Below are 15,075 nucleotides of genomic sequence, written 5' to 3'. Positions count from 1 at the left end.
TTATTATTTGTAAAGCAGTCAAGCAGTTGTGTTGTAATATAGGATTCTGATTTTTAACAATGCTTTTCTTATTTTAGCCCCCATATAATGGAGACCCAGCTTTAATTATCAGGACACATGCATTTCTGGAGAGACATGGTTTCATAAACTACGGAATCTATGAGCGGCTTACGGCAATACCATCGCCCCCCAAAGGAAAGCAGAGGCCTAAAGTCATCATTATTGGAGCAGGTAATCTAAAAATGTTGATTTTATTATTAGATTAGGTATATGCTTTTATTCAGTTGTTCCCCAATGCTTCCCTGTTCAAAATTACAAATACGTTTTTAGGGTTCTGTATCCAAAGGATAAAATCGGGACCCTGTTACTATGACTCCACTGTCCGTCTGCCCGTCCGCCTGTCACCAGGCTGTAACTCATGAACCGTGATAGCTAGACAGTTGAAATTTTCACAGATGATGTATTTCTGTTGCCGCTATAACAACAAATACTAAAAAGTACGGAACCCTCGGTGGGCGAGTCCGGCTCGGACTTGTCCGGTTTTTAAATTATTAAAATATTTTTAATAAGCAATTATTAAAATATTTTTAATAAGCAATTATTAAAATATTTTTAATAAGCAATTATTAAAATATTTTTCAGGTGTTTCCGGTTTAGCGGCCGCTCGTCAGCTTCAGTCGTTTGGCTGTGAGGTAGTCATACTGGAGGGCAGAGACCGGGTCGGCGGCCGCGTGGTCACGTACAGGAAGGGTCCTTATGTTGCCGACTTGGGTAAGTGTTAGAAATTAAAGCGATTGCTATATTAGCTCTCTGTAATTTTTAATTAAAATAGAGAAGAATGTATAATTGTCGTCTCCTGCTAAACGATTATAAGATTATTTTCTCAGTCTGGAAAAGCAGTTTGTAATCCAACCAGGCAACGAGGCCAACCCAAGCCAATCTAGGGCTCTAATTCTAACTAACCTGTCCATCTGTTGGTCACTTTCTAGCCTTTTCAATAATATACTACTTTGCTTATCTTTTAACTTTAATGTATGGATCAGAGTGTTGAGCCCTAAAGGTGACGGTAGAGAAGAGAGGGGTGAGCGGTCAAACCCGATAAGTCGCGAAAATGGGTTTTTGAAATTGGAACTATGTGTGGTATGTGTAGAGTTCAAATTGAAATAAAAAAAATATGGACTTATTGGGTTTGACCGCTCACCCCTCGCAGATTGCATGTAGCGAAAATAAGAATGTTAAGATGGATGTGTGGTGTCACAAGAATGGATAGGATAAGGAATGAGTACCTAGTATATAAGTGGAAGCCTGAAAGTTGCACCCATAAGCCAATAAAAAATAAAAAGTGAATCGCCTAGATAGCGTGGTACGGGCATGTGATGCGGAGGGATGAAAGTCATGTGACGAGAAAGGTATTACGAATGAATGTGGAGGGAATTCACGGGAAAGTAAAACCGAGGAAAAGGATGGACTGTGTGAGAGATGATATGAAACAAATGAATGGGATAAGGGCAAGCGAATGATGATGCTTATCCTTTAACTTTTCTTAATTTGCAGGTGCCATGGTTGTGACTGGATTGGGCGGTAACCCAGTGACAACACTGTCAGTTCAGATGAACATGGAACTACATAAGATCAAGCAAAAGTGTCCACTCTACGAAGCTACTGGCAATCAAGTTCCTAAACATAAAGATGAAATGGTAATAATATATTTTAAATTCTTATAGTATAACACTATTTGTGACGTTCCACGGGAAAAGGTACCTTATGAGGGTTTCTAGTTTCGGAGATATTAAATGTTTTGTAAAGAGGTGAAAAAATGCTCAGTTTTTTTTAATTGTGTGATCTGAAACCTTAATGCCTAACGTTTGTTTACCTGTTTTTATTTTTGTTATAAGTTAGTTATAAGCCTAGTAATGTCGTCTCAGAGTTTAGTAGAAAAGGTACCTTATGGAAAAAAGATTGAAAATTCCCAAAAAAACTAGTCAATACGGGAAAAGAAGTTTGGTAGAGAACTGTATTAGCATTCTGCAAAACTAATTTGATAATTTCAGTTCTGGTTGGGGCGCCTCGCAAATATTATAACCGTACATAGACCGACATCACAAATCCAAGTAGACTGCTATTATACCAAAGTTACTCTCGTCAAGTCTTTCTTAACTAGAATAATCTTCATTTGGTTTGGTCGCATGCAGTAAATCAGCCATTGGTTTGCTGAAAAATGCCAATACCCGACGCATTACCTTATGGAATATCTGAGGTCATTGAACCTCAATGCAAGCGGCATATCTTCAATAGCAACCGAAATATATTATTGATAAGAAATAGACGATTTATACCATCTTAACCCCAAAATATTATTAGTTTATCCTAACTGTTCCATCATCATCATGCCTCATCATGTAACTTGACCACAAGGTACCTTTTCATTACATACAAATTATTGGTCTTTTTTAAGATTATTATGACGAAGAACTAATTAAATTGGGGGCAGTTTAATGTAAATAAATATTTTCTATTCATAAAAGATAAACTATAATATGATTGATATTTTGTAGTGATGTATTATTAGATTTATTTCCATAAGGTACCTTTTCGTAAATGTATGGAGCAAATACTGTTATTGTTATGTAAGTTTAAAGTGGCATAAGGGGTTAAATATAGTATTTAGTTGGGGTTTTAGGATTTATTTCATTTGAATGACAGAATTTCTTTCATATGTGCTCAGAAAAATTGATTGTGTGTCACATTAAAAGTAAAAATATTCAATTTTGTGATTTTATATGAAAAAGTCAGAAAATACATTTTCACCTCTAAATCGGTATTGTTTTTTGCTTAAACTGTCTGTCAGTGTCGTTTTCTAATAGATAAAATTTAAATCTTGAGAGCTCATTGCAATCAATCGTGAAAATGAAATAAAACTTTATTTTCAAGAGATTGGTTAGTATACACATAAATCAGTCGATATCAAAAGTTTCTATTTGCATTACAGAACAAGTCGCAATATTTTTTTAATCTCAGATATATAAGGCATTATTATTTGTAGTCAACTATGTAACTTACTTCAGGAACATAGTTTTTTAGGCGGCTAAACTTAAAACTTCTCTATCGTAAAGTTGCTCATTTCACAACATTATTTTCAAAAAATCATATCTCTGTAACTACGCAACCTAGAAGGTTGATCTTTTGTGTTATCGATAGCTTATTTATTGTAGATTACTGGGGTATGCATAACTCCATACCCGCCATAAGGTACCTTTGACCGTGGGACGTCACATTTAATCTTCTGTTGCATTATAAAATGAGTGCGAGTCGGACTCGCCCTCCGAGGGTTCCGTACTTTTTAGGTGTTATAGCGGAAACAGAAATACATCTTCCTGGCGTTATCCCGGCATTTTGCCACGGCTCATGGGCCTGGGGTCCGCTTGACAACTAATCCCATGATTTGACGTGGGCACTAGTTTTTACGAAAGCGACTGTCATCTGACCTTCCAGCCCAGAGGGAAAACTAGGCCTTATTGGGATTAGTCCGGTTTCCTCACGATGTTTTCCTTCACCGAAAAGCAACTGGTAAATATCAAATGATATTTCGTACATAAGTTCCGAAAAATTCATTGGTACGAGCCGGGGTTTGAACCCGCGACCTCCGGATTGAAAGTCGCACGCTCTTACCGCTAGGCAACCAGCGCTTATACTCAGAAATACATAATCTGTGAAAATTTTAACTATCACGGTTCATGAGATACAGCCTGGTGACAGACAGACGGACAGTGGAGTCTTAGTAATAGTGTCCCGTTTTTACCCTTTGGATACGGAACCCTAGAAAGGGGTGCATTTCACAGTAAGGCTGGTTTTAGTGTCGCGCGGACCGTCCGTGCGGATCGCTCCGCACCGGACCAATATGTATTAAGTTCAGGGAGCGTTATAGAGTAAAGCTGACGGGTCCGGCGGCGGCCGGTGGCGGTGCGGAGCGATCCGCACGGACGGTCCGCGTGACACTAAAACCAGCCTAACAACGTATCAGTTTATCTGCCTAAATACCTAAACTAAACGAACGGTTTGTACTAATTATGTATTTGTATGTAATTTGTAGGTGGAGCGCGAGTTTAACAGGCTTCTTGATGCTACGTCCTACCTCTCCCATCAAGTAGACTTTAACTACTACAATGACACGCCGGTCTCGCTAGGACAAGCTCTTGAGTGGGTCATCAAACTGCAGCAAAAGAGCGTGAAACATAAGCAGGTAAATAATACACTAATAAGTTTTTTGGCAAAACTTTATTTTTTTGTAGAAGCGGCGCTTTTATCGCTGACTGTACTTTTCTTTCCATAGGCTACTAATACTCATCGAGATAGTTCTAAAAACTTCAAACATTTTATCGTAGAATTCCCATGGCCACCTCCTATCTCCATCATCCAATCCATCCAAATCAGCTAGATACCATACCTGGGTACCATAATATGACATTGTCATTCGATTTACACATGTATTTGCATACATGTGTAAATCGAATGACAATGTCATATCATTAGTCATATTATTTGTTAACGGTAGTAAATGCCATCTAACCTTCTCATTTGAGCCTTTATACGGCGAGGGAATATATTTCCCAAAATGATTTTGAACTCTATTCCGAAGAGGTAGTGTTCAATTTTGTGCAATTTCTGACCCCTTTATGCTCGTCAGAGGGTTAGAAAGGCGAAAAAATCTTTGTTGGTGTTTGTACGGTTTCTTTACTCATTTACATGTCATTTATGTCATTTACAAGTCATTTATATAAGGCGGAGTACCTGTATCTCAAACATATATGACTTCCTGTTTAAAAATCGCATGCCTTAATGATTATTCGCCTACCGGTGCTATTAAAGATACGAATATGAATATACGTACCTACTTAATAATATATTGGACATGTCATCGCGCAAACAAAGGAACATTAAATTTACAGTAAACTTAGAAATGGTCACAAAAATTCTTCGTTTCATGGCAAAACATTATGACATTCTTAGCCTTTAATGTTACATTGTCTAGTCTCTATAAATTTCATTAATATAGTCAGCATAAAAAAATACTTAGCAGGTATTGTGTTCAAAAGGTAACCTACTCATGGTTTTATTTACTTAACAATAAAGGTATGTTTAGTTTATTTTGAACACCTCGCCTGCTAAGCTACTTATGCTGCGTACTGTATATACCATCGTCTACACAGGTAAGATACCATTTGTCAACCTTATTACAAACGTATAAGGCTTATCTATCAATACTCTAACCTAAACATAGATAGGCCTTACTTACCTACAACATCAATATGTGAAAGATATGTGACGTCCCACGGGTAAATGTACTTTATGGCGGTTGGCGCTTACGCTATTATTAACGCCGCTCCAATAATATTGCGGCGCTAAACGACGTAAGCGCCAGCCGCCATAAGGTACCTTTTGCCGTGGAACGTCACATATGTTGTTACATGAACAATTTAACAATCAAATATTTATGTTTGTATTAAAAATTTTAACAGATTCAACAACTGAAAGCGGTCATCACTCTACAAGAAAAGCTTAAGGGTAACATAAATAAGTAAGTATTGATTGTATTTACGCTGTTTTAACTTCCGTGCTTAAGAAGGAATGCTGTTAAGGCCACAATAAGTAATTACAGTCTGCGTGTCTTTCATTCATGGCTTTAAACTTTTTAATAAAGCCTTTCAAATTAAAGTTATTGTGTTCATTATCAATAACAATTGAATAAAATTTTGCAGTCAGCAGGAAACCTATTGTTTAAATTTATTTTATGTCAAGCGATGCACTTTTTGTTAAGAATGAAATCCGTTTTAGAGCAGAGTGGCGTTTTGTAAACGCTTGTAAACTGTAATACACGCTGAAGTCCAGCATAACATAATAGAGAAAGACTATAAAATGTGACCCACAAAGGTCCCAACTCAACACCTTTCGCAAAAGTGCATAGAATTCAAAGGCCATGAAAGGAGTCTGCTTGATTGGAAAGTTCTGTACAGAAGGACCCGTTTTATTTACTCTTGAACGTAATTAGGGTAAAATAGCCATTAATTCACCATTTAAAATACAGTCACTGGACCTTATTTTTGTAGAAAGTCATTACTGCTGCCTAAAAATTACTTTTGAAGGGACTGACATTAGCCTAGTTACCCTACCAATTACCCTCTAATTGTGCATTATTATGTACTTAGGTAAATAACATGTATGAAATTTTCTTTGTACAGGATGGCGGACATTCAAGAGTTACTCAAGTCAATGAAGATCGAAAAGGAAGCTTTGCTTGTAGAAAAAACAAAACTGGCCGCTGGGGACGCTAGCATCTTGCAAGAGTTCAACCTCCGCCGCCTCAACCGAGAGATGAAGCAATTGTGTAATGAATATGACTCACTGGTTAATCAAAACCAGAGTATTGAAGATAAGTTGACACAAATCGAGACCAATCCACCAAGGTAATTATAATTCCATCTTGCCACCTTGGCTTAAGCGCTTTAGCGCCACTGGCACCATCCAACTAACCCGGGGTTTAGCGGTTAAACCGTTAAACCAGTGTCAAATTGTGCTGGTAACCATGGTAACTCCAGGTTTATCCGGTTAACCCCGGGTTAGTGGGATGGTGCAAGTGGCGCTTACACATCTTAGGTTGGTATTCCACATTTCCAATTTCTTGGTCAAATGTGTACTATATATTTGCGCCTCACATTTTGCTTAATGAGAGAGTGAGACGCAATGACATTGGACAGGTGGAATACCTTCCTTAGTTAATTCAGTGACTGACGACAGGGACGCAGCAATAAGTAGAAGTGAGATGCAGTTAACGAGTGTTTGTCTTTCAATCTTTGTAATACTTTTAACTACGTGACGGTAGGTTAAGGTTTTAACGTTTAACTGTGATTGGCAACAATTGATTGGTAAGTTATGGACTAGTTGAAGGTTTGGCTGCGAGAAGCGGATAGTGCCATTGTCTTGTGACCTCAATATTGAAAAAATCTTGTACTCACACTGCTACTCAAAGTCGAAAGCATGGTCTAATAAAACATGGTCTTCCATTCCCAGAGTGACACGGGCCTACGTCACAATAACATTGCCACTTTATTTCAACATAACATGTTACATGGGTACATTATACCTATGGTTAATAAGTTAAAATATTTCTTTATAATTTTATAATTTTCATTTATATGTATTTTAGCTTAAATTTTACAATAACACGTCATTTTTAATTACTCGTTAGCAATATCTTCCGATTCACGAAAGAAATTTCAGACTTTCGGGTAATTCTGATTATACTACTGGCAACACAGGATAGCGCTGTGCACATTTGACAATTCGGATCTAGATAACTTCATGCCCTGACCGTCATCCTTGTCGAACGCGTGTTAATTGTTATTTCCTTCTCGCTCAGTGTCAGCAGTCGCAGTGTTTTCCAAACTTTTCACGCCGTAAGCTTGGTAATTAATGTGTAACTGTGAATTAGTTTTTCAAACGTTTGTCTTGTATAGATAAATAAAGTTTAATTTAATACATTAGATTTGTTTTATTTTACTATGTTTCTACATGAATAACTTAAAATTAATGCCGTTAAAATAATTTTCACCGTTGGTTAAAATTCTCCCACATTTCAAAGTTTGAGAACCTGTAAACAGCATGATGATTGATGACGTAGGTGCGTGTCAGTTAGGTCATACGCGAATCTCGGAATGGAGTACCAGGCGGAGTATATTATTATACCATGGTCGAAAGGCAGTAAGGGCTCATTTAGACGATGCGAGAACTCGCAAGCGAGTTTCATTACATTGCGGGTTTTGATCGGTCGGTTGAATTGGACGTAACCAAAATCGCATGCGAGTTCGCGCGCCGTCTAAATCAGCCCTAAGTCTATGCATCCCATACATAGATACTACATTTTTCTTTTGATTGACAGAACAAGATACGAGTTTTTTTTCATAATTGTGCCGATATTATTCCTCCGCTCCACTCTTACAGTTCCATTTTGTTCCAGCTCCGTGTACCTGTCGGTGCGAGACCGCCAGATCCTGGACTGGCATTTCGCGAACCTCGAGTTCGCGAACGCCACGCCGCTGGGCAACCTGTCGCTGAAACACTGGGACCAAGACGACGACTTCGAGTTCACCGGCAACCATCTAACAGGTATGTTGGGATATACTATAGGTTTCGCGAGCGACAAACGATGGACAGATGGCAAGATAGTCTGCGGCTTTCGGGTGTCCCCACATTTGTGACATTTTCAACAAAGGTACCACATTGTCGGTTGGCGATAAGGTTTCGAATTTACGCTTTATGGAAATAGCGTCTTATTGACAACCAACAATAAGTACCGTTTTGGTTGAAAAAGGCACATTGGTTGACTCAGAATTAGCTTCAAAGCTTCGAAGATTTAACCTGAACCAACTGTCCCATTAAAAGCTTTATAAAAATCAATAGGAACAGTGTTCATAAATTGTCAGGATCCAAAATAATTTACTTAGCGCCACTTGCAGCATCCCACTGACCCGGGGACCCCGGGGTTAAGCGGTTAAACCGTTAACCCAGTGTCAAATTGTACTGGTAACAATGGTAACGTTTAACGGGCTAACCCCGGGTTAGTGGAATGGTGCAAATGGCGCTAAGGGTTCTTATTAGACCAAGTTACAGTTTATAATTTGCTTTCTTTCTACCTACTTAAATCAACCCAATTCAAAATATTTAATAATTTGTTCCCAATTTACATGATTATAGCTGCTGCAGCCTATTTAGATCAAATTCGGTAACTAGTTATCCGGCCGCTGTGACGTTTCAGATAGTTATGCATAAATTATGCATATCTGGGGGTTTATTAGTGTAGGCCAGACACAAGGCAGCTGTGACGGACCAACGGGCCGCTTAAGTGATGCAAACGTGAAAGGCGAAGATGATATTAATGTATTAAGTATAAGAATTAAGTATAATTAATTAAGGAACAGTACTTGATTGTAATATATATGATGTGTAAAGTCTTAAGAAAAAACCGGCCAAGTGCGAGTCGGACTCGCAAACGAAGGGTTCCGTACCATTATCTATAAAAACGGTCACCCATCCAAGTACTGACCCCGCCCGACGTTGCTTAACTTCGGTCAAAAATCACGTTTGTTGTATGGGAGCCCCACTTAAATCTTTATTTTATTCTGTTTTTAGTATTTGTTGTTATAGCGGCAACAGAAATACATCATCTGTGAAAATTTCAACTGTCTAGCTATCACGGTTCGTGAGATACAGCCAGGTGACAGACTGACGGACGGACGGACGGACAGCGGAGTCTTAGTAATAGGGTCCCGTTTTACCCTTTGCGTACGGAACCCTAAATATCGTGTCGTCTGCAGGAATCGTTTGACAGAACTAGATCGCTATAGCGCATATTGTATTTCATGGTAACAGAATTGGCGCGCGCGACTCCATTATGTCGAGCGCGACTTCAAGCATGGGGTCGCCAGCTACAACAAAAGTTATTTATTTATTTTATTTAGATATTTAATTCAGGCAACAAGGCCCATACTACAAATACCTTACAGACTATCATATATATGTATGTTATAAACTTAATACTAAACACTATTTAGGCGACAAAACGTCGTGGCTCCCTCCGTTGAATCGGCTGCTCTTGTGTCGGATTCGGCAGTTTGCCCCGGAACCTCCGGAACACGACACCTTTTGGCCAAAAGTCGGCGTACTCGATAATGGTTATGATAAGCGGCCAGAACTAACTACCATAATGTACGATAAAACGATGCCTCAGAGCGGTGGTCGGAATATTTTCATACTAGACAGCTTCAAAATAAGCCCGTTTAAATCAAATTGTACCTTAAGACATTTTTTTTAAACACCCTGTATAGCCATTCCAAGTATGGCGAATTAGTTGATTCGAGACTAGTGTTTGATTAACCTTTGGTTAACATTACTGACTGAAATCTACATAAACCAACATAATTTGCAAATTATAATCCTAATGAGGCTTTTTGTGTATCTGAGCTCATTTATATCTAATCGAATCGGTCATCAATCACTTTGAAATAGTACTTACAGCATGGCATCGGTGGGTCACTGTTACTAAAGCATAGCTTACATAATCTAGGATGTATTTGTATTTGCTAATAATAAAAAGGTCACCGACTTGTAGATTCACCTTTAGACGGCAATAACTTCAATTAGCTGAGGTCTGAGCACTCGTTAGTGTTTGCTGAGCATTTCCGTGCATTCTGGCGCGATCGATGCGCCATTGTATCACACACAAAAGATGCCACCGAATAGAAATACTTGGCCCTAAAAGGATTGCTTTGCGAACACTGTTATTTGTTCCCACTCTAACCGGCGTTTAAGAAAATCTGCGCTCCATGTAGTTATGCTCGGTACGTCCGTACGTTTATATCCCCAGAGGGTTTGAATTTACAGCTACCGATATTATAAATGGGTGGGATTTTTCATACGTTTAAAAGCAACAATTTGTATGAGATTTGGATTATTTATGTGTAAGTTCATCGAATCGTAAAATAAAAAAGTCGCAAATATCATCAAATTGGCGATGTGCGATCGCCCTGTCCGTGCCCAAGGGCCCGCGCCGTTATGAATGTGGAATTTTCGAGTTAGTGGCCGGTTGTGATCTTTCTCAGTGGACTTTAGCCCGGGGCGCTGGTTCGTGTCAATAATTACTATCATTTCGAGCCGCGTTTCCATCTTCCACAGCCGATAAATTACCCACTGACTCCTGTGAATTGTCATAATGAGCGTTGCAGAAATTCCAAACCTTACACTTAGCTACTTGGCACTCGTGTAACTACCAACTGCTAACGAAAACCAATGCTTAGCATGCACTAAGCATGAGTTTTTAATAGAAAAGTCAAGGTTTTTAGCAAACATTTTTTTTTAATTAATCGGAATGTTTTTACAAGGATATCAGTTATTTTAATTATGTTAATAAGAAATACATACGTAGAAAAATAAATTCTTTATAACTTCTTTATATGTATACAGTTCTAGTCCTATAACCTTATTTGTAATTTAATTTTCTTAAATCGAGAAATAACACCTCAAAGCTAAAGTTACCGAGGCTGTAAATAAATTATTCCTTTGTGAAGACTAATCATAATTTTCTCATTCGCTTATCGGTATTGTCAGAATTATTATCGAGTGCTTTATTGTCGTGTACGATAATTAATAAGCCACTTGCCAGTAACTGTCACTAATAAGTCCCATGTGCATTAATCCTGATTTTACGTCCGTCGATTACGCATAAAGCATAAAAAGGTTCGAGGTGAATCTGTCGCGTCCGTTGTTCGGCGGAGATATGTATCACTACAACCAGCCTCTTTTGTACGGTGCGTGCGTTGTCGGCCATATTTCTCGCTGTTCTCTCGGTGTTCGCGGCGTGGGTAGTTGAAAAATGACATCTTGATTGTTGTGCGTTATTCTACTCATGAGAATGTCGAGTCTCGGTCGCGTGTACGGCCATTGTTGAGCCTCGCCGCTGGCCCTACAAATTGAACGATTGTTAACCGTTCCATGGAACCGCTGCTATCGTGACTTGTCACGAAATTATTATATTTACCGAGATAACGTATTTTGTTAGATAACGGCGTTTTATGCAAGCGCTGGTTTGGCAGATATTATTACGGCGCTTTCTTGTTCGGAATGCTTTACTGCCCGCATTTACATCTTTGAGCTTCTAAATATCTGAATGAGGTTGGGTTTATGGTTTGTTTTTGTGGTTATTCTGCCTGTATTGCCCTTTTCATCAATCAAAATTAAAAATGACTTAACCGTCGCACTTTTGGACACTAAATCATGATAGTTGATACCACATCAGACTTTTGCTGCTTATGATTGAAGTGGATGAAGTAGCCATATAACTATTGGGCTCATAGTTAAAATACTCGATAGAGTACTGTTAATCAAAATCGGTTCATCAAATTCCCATGAATCTGTTCTTCTTTTTCGATTTATGTATAAGTATTAAGGTTTACTCGGGTAATTCCGAAATTCGGATAATTCCGAAATTCAGATGAAAATCACCCAAAATTCCATCATAATAAAGGTCTCTTTTCGGAATTATCCGACAGTTTTCGACATTCGGAATTACCCGAATACACCTTAGTCTTTTCTAGTATAATAGTTAAATAACTAACCGTTGATAATCTTTATACCAATATCACTCCAATCTCTTGCTTACCCATTAACTTCGGAACATAAGCAGTTAAACAACCTCTGACTTCACATTCCGGCGATTCCGGTAATAATTACCAACAGCCCGTATAATTTATCGACATCGGACCTACGACGAAGGTATTCGTATATCATAAATACAAGTAACAAAGCCGCGGTAAAGATTTATATGCTGCTTTGCTGTTTACTGACGACAAATGGCACCTGAAACGAGTCGTAGAGGTTCCGAGGCCAAGCGATCGTCTGCTCAAGCGGCAACGAGTTTTTGATAAGGGCATGCGTGAGGCAATAATGAATGTGATACAGCTCCGGCGTTATTCATTTATCACTCTCTCTATGAATAAAATATCTCGACGCGCCTTTAGGATAGTGTCTAGTCGTGCTGGGGCGCTTAGAGCTCACAGCAGCGATCACAATCTGGCTGTGTGTTCCTATTGATCGTGTGAGCGCGGGCGAAACATGTACCCGGGTAGACCAGTGTAACGTCACATGGAAATCCGAAGCAAGTATGCCCAATCGGGGAGCGAGCTCATACTGGTGTTACTGGTCCTTCGAGACGCTTGTGCTTGTTGAGTGATAAGAATAGCATCAGGGCTCAGTAATAGTACGCGCTCTCTGGAGAAATTCACACTCGGCCGTTGTTGTTTTACCTTGTACGCAGCTAAACTTGCCACTAGGGGGTATAGTACTTGTAAAAGGAAACCTACCGCTTTGTATCCACGTTTTAACAAAGTCGTGCTGTTAGCAAGTGTATAACACTTGGCAGGGTCTTTTCATTGTTTCTGCTTTGTGAAAATAATGCCTCTAAATATTTAAGCAAGTTAGGTCGATGGATATGTCTGGAATGTTCAATTTTCGTCCCAAACATCTTTTGTTATTTTTGAAGTGAAAACTTCTTTAGCGGCGCTGTGCACTTTTTGTGATGGGGAAAAAATGTTAAACTTGCGACAGGTCACGTGACCGTAAGATTCGTAAGACGTAAGACGGACACGAGACCTGATCGAAAAACTGTTACAATGTCATTGAGTTTTCACTTCTGCCGGCACTCCCGGATTGAAACCCGTTTTTTTTGGCGTCCTGGTTCTGTAAATGTTTAACACTAACTATCAACAAAAACTAAGGCAACTCAGTTACTTTAATAAAAGAAGATACAATTTTATCTATGGTGACAGGGCGATATAAATGCTATTTGTGGCTACGTATGTTGTACTACGTAGCTACGTCCATCAAGTTAGTTATTACGTTATTAGTGCTTTTTTGAAACAATCTGACCAGATATTAATTATGTCACACCTGGTAGGAAGTGTCGCGAAGGCAAACGTAGTTCACTGCAACAATAGAGATTCACTCTTTGCTCGATGAGACCTAGAATGCGTGTGTGGTACTCTATTAATAATCGCATGCCCTTAGCATATGCAGCATGTGACAAGCTGGATGTGTGTTGGCTCACGAGGACATCAATTGCGACTTGGCGTCGCCCGCGGAGGCGTCTGGGGCGTGGATGAATAAGCGATGAGCCGACGAATGGCTCTATTAAACCGCCATTGTTCTGTTGGTAAGGGTTACTACATGTGTAAATTAAGTCCTAAGATACTTAATCGAATCTCAGGGTTGATAAGCGTTGTCGACGAGTGATTGAATCGATATGAGCTCGCGAACTTAGTGGGATTCTGCAACGAAAGTATGATGCAGCGCTTTTACGTTGTTTTCGACTGCAACTTTAACACTATGGCTGCTATTTAAAATCGTAGGGTTGATCTTAGTCATCTTAGTCCTACTGGAGAAGTTTCTTCAGCTGATGACATACTTCAGCCAAATTAATACAAGGCACTGTTTAAGTTCTTCATGATTTTACTGATGGTTAGTAAGGTTGTCAGTATTGTCACACTTTTAAAAGCTTTGGTTTCCACTGTGTTCGTTAGCGTATCAACCTGCGGTTATTTATTATGCTGTCAACGCAGCGACTCCTTATATGTATATACATGTAATTCGCACTTGATAGATTCCGACCTCACTAGGTCCTCGTGCCAAGTGCTACGTCTTGACGTATCCCATGATGGGAAAGGCGTGCATTGTCACTGCCAAGTGAGTGCAAACTTAGCGCATCTGGGAAATATAAACCATCGCCGTTACATTTGACCTTTTATTTAGCGTTGATTCCTCTCAGTATCAATACCATCGGTGCCATTATTTCTTACTGTCAACCGTACCTTGAACATTATAAAGCTAATAGACGATTTAAGGTCAGCTTCGACGTTATCGATTAATCTGGTAACCCTGTCCCTAATGCCGTTGCGAAACCACGTATTGTTCACATCGTGGGGGCTTTCACTAGAACAATATGACGTCACCACGCTAGAACACTAAGTGCTTTTCGTGTAACAGAATTTGCATTTACCGAGTCTTGAATACCGTGTAATTTACGCAACCCATCGGTATTTTGTTAAACGTATTACGGGATAAAGCAACATAGGACATTAACGGCTTTGAATTTACTTTGCAGATTTACGAGTCCATTGTATGTATTAATTTGCACGTTGCGATGTTTATTTTATTGGGTTTACCAATTGCAGTGACACGCAAAATGCATTAGTGTAAACAATTTATTCATGTCCCTACAACATGTTAAACATATGAATGAAATTTTAGCGAGCACTCCAAAAAACACTTATATTTTTGGCGCATTTATATAACCAAAAGACACGAGAGGACAATGACAAAGAGCATGTAATATTGCGTGTAAAATGTGAATGCAAAATTGCTCGCACGTAACACGTTGCAACCGCTGTTTTCTATTGCATTTCGCTTGTGGTTTCAAACTAAAGACAATTTTCGAAAATGGAATAAAGAACAATAGCGGAAGAAAATTGTTCA

General features: G+C 39.0%; 1 protein-coding gene across 1 annotated transcript in view; it reads left to right on the top strand.

Moving 5' to 3' along the window:
• LOC134794235 (lysine-specific histone demethylase 1A) overlaps window positions 1-15,075 on the top strand; it is a 402,452-nt gene that overhangs the window by 1,420 nt on the left and 385,957 nt on the right. The window contains exons 4-10 of the mRNA XM_063765986.1: window positions 78-231; window positions 643-771; window positions 1,555-1,697; window positions 4,091-4,240; window positions 5,517-5,575; window positions 6,237-6,461; window positions 8,012-8,160. Of these exons, the coding sequence (XP_063622056.1) occupies window positions 78-231; window positions 643-771; window positions 1,555-1,697; window positions 4,091-4,240; window positions 5,517-5,575; window positions 6,237-6,461; window positions 8,012-8,160 (1,009 nt within the window). The remainder of the gene's footprint in view (window positions 1-77; window positions 232-642; window positions 772-1,554; window positions 1,698-4,090; window positions 4,241-5,516; window positions 5,576-6,236; window positions 6,462-8,011; window positions 8,161-15,075) is intronic.

Source organism: Cydia splendana, chromosome 10 (assembly GCF_910591565.1).
Source record: "Cydia splendana chromosome 10, ilCydSple1.2, whole genome shotgun sequence".
Taxonomy (NCBI): Eukaryota; Metazoa; Arthropoda; class Insecta; order Lepidoptera; family Tortricidae; genus Cydia; species Cydia splendana.
The sequence above is the reverse complement of the archived record's forward strand: the minus strand, read 5'-3'. Positions and strand labels throughout refer to the sequence as shown.